The sequence below is a fragment of the Cyphomyrmex costatus genome, unplaced genomic scaffold, assembly GCF_001594065.2.
Source record: "Cyphomyrmex costatus isolate MS0001 unplaced genomic scaffold, Ccosl1.0 scaffold475, whole genome shotgun sequence".
NCBI lineage: Eukaryota > Metazoa > Arthropoda > Insecta > Hymenoptera > Formicidae > Cyphomyrmex > Cyphomyrmex costatus.
In genome coordinates this window covers 65,276-71,464 of record NW_017279020.1, presented here as the reverse complement: position 1 = coordinate 71,464, position 6,189 = coordinate 65,276, and the positions used below count along the sequence as shown (strand labels likewise).

The following is a 6,189-nucleotide window of genomic DNA, read 5'->3' as shown; positions in this document are numbered from 1 at the left end:
TTTCACTTACAGATTCGTAATCTGCAGACAAATTCCTGTGAGAATATGCAGGGTTTACTCCTGTAGTAAAAAAAAAGATAAATTTTGTCGACCAGTGTTATTTACCGGTGAGGGGCCTTGAGAGGGGATAGAACGAGCGGGAGCCGCCACGTGCGGCGTGCCTTGCGCCTGATTATTACGCGAGTTGGTGGGCCCACGATATCGCGAATCCTCCCTCTCGAGTCTTTTGTGAATCGCAATGACCTTGGAACAAGCGTCAGAGAAATTGCCGTAGCCTTTGGTTCGGAGCTCGACGCGATATTCGCGCGGAAGTCCCTCGAAAAAGGAATCGAGAGTAAATGAATCGATCGAGGATATCTCGATCTCTGTAGAAGGTCAAATCGATCGAAAATAGCCTGATCGCCTTCAATAATTGCAGTTCGTAGGTCCTTAATACGACCTATGTAGTCGAGAATATGCTCTGAGGGCTTTTTATACGCGTTGCTCAATTGCCCTCGATAATAGTTGGAATTTCTCCCTGGACCGAAAGTCCTTTTGAGGGTTTCTAGAAATTTATCGACCGAGAGGTGGGTTTCGTCCTCCACCGCGAGGTATGCATGATGCGACAATTTGTTGCGCAACATGCGAACTAACTGAGCTTCGTCGATAGATGGGATAGATTCTTTTGCCCGCTTACAGGCTCAAGCAAATTGCCAGACAGGAATATTATATCCGTCGTATTTTGGCACTAACTCTAAGGCATCGCGTATGTGTGACTTGAGGTAGGGCATATTAGAAGGAAAAAGTGGGGCCTCTGAATTGAAACGAACGCTAGGCGTTTGCAGAGCGCCTAGTAAATTCGAAGACGCGGGGGTGTCCCCTGAACCGACGGCGGAAGGCGCAGAGGCGGATGGTCCCGGATTTCCCGACAGGGAACCAATAAGTAGCCGAAGCATACCCTCGAGCGTATCAGTACGCTGACGTTCTCTTTCCCTTTTCTTTGCCTCCGCGACCTCCTTCGCGAGGCTTAGTGGAGGCGCGTCCTCTCCCGGCGAGGGAGAGGCGTCGTCAAACCTATCACCGTCGTTATCCATTCTTACTTAATAATTATTACTTTGATTTCGCTAACTGAGCAATAAAGAAGACAGTCAATTATTGACTGTATTGTCGATAATGTTCTCGCTTAAGGGGGGGGGGGGGGTGGGGGGGGTAAGGTTAATTCGACCTAAAAATGACCCATTTTTACGAATTTTTTGACGCGCTACTGTTAGTGGAAGTAACTTGAATTGATGTAGATATAATAAAGCAACATTTGAAGAATATCTAGTAAAAATTATATTGAAAAATGTCAAGTAATAACAAAATGGCGGCCGTTTTCCGGAAGCACCTCCAAAAATTGGTTTTGCGGTGAACAGCATAGCCCATCAGCGGATCAACTAAAATTAAAAAATGAAGATGTTTTGAGAAGCTAATAAGATTCTCGAGGTAACGCTGTCGAGTTTTTTTTTTTTAATTTTTTTTAGATTTTTGGTAGCACTTGAAAGTCAAAAAATCGATTTTTGACCAAAAAAACGACATATTTCTTACTGTAAAATGAAAAATAAATAAAGAAAAAATAAAAACTCGACAGCGTTACCTCATGAATTTAGTTGTGAATGAGTGTACCAAATTTCAAAACGATCGGTTCAGCCGTTTTGGCTGGAGAGTGTTCACCGATTTTGAAAACACGACTTGTGGGAAAATCGCTTTAAAATTTTGTACACTGAAAATTCCGAGTTTTTTGTGTTTACTTACATCGAATCATCAATGCCAGGCCCGTAAAGTACTGAGCTTTCATCTGCAGCATCTAATGCCTTTGTATACGTACGAAGATCGCTCGACAAAGAAAGGAATTTGGGGACAACAAAAGAGCACGAAACGGCAGCCAGGCAAGCGCGCCGCGCAGGTATGCGAAATCGACGTTCGAGGTACACTTACTTAAAAATTCATATCTCCGTTAGTTTTACGTGACGCTGAAACTAGCAGCGGATTCGGAAATGCAGTGGTTCTCAACTTAAACAAACGAATGCTATGAATTCATATTATATTATAGGCTAATATACGGTTTGCAAACGCTACAATTCATTATCCAAATATCCCCCGATCTAAAATATAAAATATAACGTATAATTAATAAGTCTTAAAGAATATTTGTATACTTTTCCTACCTAATTGTTTATGACAATTAACTATCTACCAACAGCGGATTCGTCTGGAGACCGTAGTTAGACGCGTTTCAAGCTGAAATTTGCAGGAAACTTTCATGGGCATGTTTAAAGCAAAATAGCTCTGGCAGAAAAAATTAAAAAAATTTCCTACCCTATTGTTTATAACAATTAAGTATCTACCAGCAGCGGATTCGTCTAGAGACCGTAGCTAGGCCCGTTTCAAGCTGAAATTTGCAGGAAACTTTCATGGGCATATTTAAATGAAAATAGCTCTGGCAGAAAAAATTAAAAAAATTTCCTACTATTGTTTATAAATTATTTAAACAATTTCAGGGTGAAACGACCACCAGCTTATTTGAACTACGCGTTTCAATCCCAAATTTTTACTGAAGCTTCCCTAATCATTAAGAAATAATTTCCTAATCGTAGAAAAAATTAACAAAATTTCCTACTATTGTTTATAATAATTAAGTATCTACCAGCAGCGGATTCGTCTAGAGACCGTAGCTACGCGCGTTTCAAGCTGAAATTTGCAGGAAACTTTCATGGGCATATTTAAATGAAAATAGCTCTGGCAGAAAAAATTAAAAAAATTTCCTATTATTGTTTATAAATTATTTAAACAATTTCAGGTTGAAACGACCACCAGCTGATATGGACTACGCGTTTCAATCCCGATTTTTTACTGGAGCTGCCCTAAACGTTAAGAAATAATTTCCTAATCGTAGAAAAAATTAACAAAATTTCCTACTATTGTTTATAGATTATTTAAACAATTTATGAGAAAAACGCCCACCAGCTGACTCGAATTGCGCGTTTCAATCCCAAATTTTTACTGGAGCTTTCATAAACATTGGGGAAAAAATTTTTTTAATTTCCTTCATTGTTTGTATATATGTATAAAAAAAATTTTTTATACATATTTAGTCTAATATTAATTAGATACTCATCCTTAGCGTTACCCGAAACCAACCAACGTGGAAGTAATGAGTGCGTGGTTTCTTTTTTTTTTTTACATTTTGTGATTTAAAAAATTTTTTTTTGTTTTTTGTTTTATATTACTTTTTTTTTTATTTTATTTTAGTTTTTAAACATTTTTTTAAAAAACCTTCTGTGAAATGAAACAAATATTGAATACAATTATTAATATAGATACTTTAGACAAGCGCAATATTCTAATGTACTAGTGCTATTTCCTGGAATTTCCCGTGATCTCCGAATAAGGTCACTGTCTGTACATTCTCGTTTTAGATAAGTCAATTTTTCATCGACTGTAAAGTGCGGGTGGTTTAAAAGGTCTTTTCCATTCGCTTCCATAATTTCGTGACATATCCATTGCCTTATTCTTTTCATATCAGCTTCTTGGAATGCGTGTATTGCACTGGAACACAAGATATATCCCCAGGTGCAAAGATGGATCCCTCAATTAACACCAATCTCAGATGATGAATATTGGGTTGGAATATCTCGTGGACAAAATAAAGTCCAATCTCTCCAGCTGAATGCAGGGAAATCTTTTTTTCCATGAGATTTTTCTATAAATGCACATAATCTCCTCATCAGGGTTTTCGAGGGTGTACCGTGTAGCGAATCTAGGTATATAATTGTGTTGGTTGGGAAGACGATTATTAAAAGTGTCCAGTGACCATTTTCGCATTTAGGCATTAGCCAAATTTTATGCATCCAGCCTTTCACTTTTTGAACCCATCTGATGAATTCAAAACGTTCACCATCATCTAACAACGACACAAAAAAATCGAAAATTAAAATACCTTTCGCATCATGTTTATTTCTCATTATATTCAAAAAACTATTTACAATGCTGTCATTTAATTCCATATTTGGCATCAAGGTTTCTAGATCACGTGTATCTATTAAAATTGGCCCGACGAAGAATGATGCCTCTTTCCAATTTTTGGGATAGGACACAAAATATTCATGCTGCCAAGGAGCAGTTGCTTCTGACGTAATTGAAAATGATTCGCTATGTGTCTGTTTAATTTCTGTATTGTCAAAGTGAAGCATATTTGGCTTGTTTTTGATAGTTTTTGGAAAAGCAGAAAATCCCGCATTAAGAGATCGGGATTTACTTCGCTTAAGCCATTGTTCCGTTTGTAGATCAATATCTTCATCTTCATCGTTTTCAGTCTCCACAATTGTTCTTTTTCTTACGTCCGATACATCACTTCGTTTCGTTGATGGTTTAGTTAGCGGTTTTCGTGCTCTTTTCAACGACTTTTCGTTTATTGATGTACTAACTTCTGTGTGCGTAGGAGAACTTTCTTTGGACACTTCATTATCTGAAGAATTCTGTACATTTTGTTCGGCACTCTTATTAGTTAATTTGCACTTGTTTTTTATTTGCCTTGTCGTTTTCTGGCTGTTTGTTCGCAGAGCAAATCTCATACAAATATTGTGTGACAATTCGGTGATGACTCGAGGAATAAGATTTTTCATTTCCCCATCGAAAACCTGATGCTTCATTATTTTGTGCCAGTTTTCGACTGCGGCATTGGAGTGTCTCCTAATTACAAACCTTTTAATTGCTATTCCCGACCACAGAGGATAATAGGGCATTAATTCTTCTAGAAGATATTTCAAGAACTTGGGAATATAATGGTCGTTGAGTTCGGACGTTTATGGTAGATCGCCTGCACGTTCGAAATGTTTTCGAAAGTAAATATAAAATTTACTTGTATTTCTTTTGATGGCGGAATATTCAATTGATTCCTCAACGTCTTCATATTCGATGTCTGGATTAATTTCTCGTTCATTGTCGTTATCAGGACTTTCAAATTCTACAAATTTGTTAAAAATCAAATTAAAATTGTCACATTTATATTTATTTCCAAAAATAATGCAAATATCTTCGAATAATGAAACAGCATCCTTCAATTTAGTTTTATGAATTAATTGGCACACTGCCAGTCTCAGTAGCTTTTGCAAACACGGATCAGTCGTGAATGTTTTTATCTATTTTATGGATGCCTTAATGAGATGGCTGGAGCAGACGTGAAGAATCGTAGGGGAAGTAAATGTTCTTCTGATGAAGCTTGCAATTGATCCCACACTACATTCATGTACATGTACAAATCTATATTATTGAAGGCTTTACACGCAGCTTGTAAAAGCGCCTTACTAAAATCTGTTTCAATTTGTGAAATTAGTGGCCGAATAGTTGTCATTTTTTTCAGCTCCATGACAAATTGTCCAAGGCACCTCTCAATTGTATAGACGTCATGCCCGCACGTAATAAACTCGAGAGGTGCAATTGGAACATTATCTTTTCCTCCTGCTATGACCATACAATAATAAAATGGTCTTTTAACACTGTCTGGTGGAGCCATAAAGATGCAGCCTGTCGCATCGAGATACAAACACAAATATCCTTTTTCCTTCATTACGTCGATGACCATGCGTAATTGCGCTTCCGAAAATAATGTGACTGAAAATGATGGGTAAACGGTATATCCTTGAATGAAACCTTTGACCATTTTTCCCTTCCAAAGATCATCATTATCGAAATCGTTTTTTAGTTTTGTCATAAATACGTGAAAATCTTTATCCAAGTCAAATTTTTTATGATCATCACTAGATATTTTTTGCAGAATCATAGCCGAAGGAGCATTGGTACGATTTCCTGCGTCTAATACCTCCTTTGGTACTTTCAGTAATTTTTGACCGGCTATACAGGGTGTAACTAAATTATCGCACTTGGAGTATACCATGAGATACAGGACGAGAATCCAAGTAAAAAAGTCCTGAGTCATTTTTTGATACGAGCTTTTAGTTCGTTGTTATACGATGTTAAAGTTAGCAAATTAGCGACCGAGTATAGAAGGAAGATAGGGACGTAGCAAGACGGAGCGGAGCTGACGATCGCGGCGGGAAGAACAACGTGAGTAGCGAAATGGTTACAATTATATCAATCTCTTTCTTTCTTTCTCTCTCTCTCTCCTCATCTCCATCTCTTTCTCCTCTCTGTCTCTCTCTCCCTCCCTCC

At 37.7% G+C, this 6,189-nt stretch overlaps 1 protein-coding gene across 1 annotated transcript; it reads right to left on the bottom strand.

Annotated features, from left to right (window-relative positions):
- Nucleotides 1-3,608: 3,608 nt before the first annotated feature.
- On the bottom strand, nt 3,609-4,670 carry LOC108778092 (sentrin-specific protease 1-like). The gene has a single exon (XM_018545186.1). The coding sequence runs from the start codon at nt 4,668-4,670 to the stop codon at nt 3,609-3,611; it is 1,062 nt and encodes a 353-aa protein (XP_018400688.1).
- Nucleotides 4,671-6,189: the final 1,519 nt, after the last annotated feature.

Coding starts and splice junctions, on each gene's coding strand:
- LOC108778092 (XM_018545186.1), bottom strand. CDS start 4,670: ATGAAGCATCAGGTTTTCGATGGGGAAATGAAAAATCTTATTCCTCGA.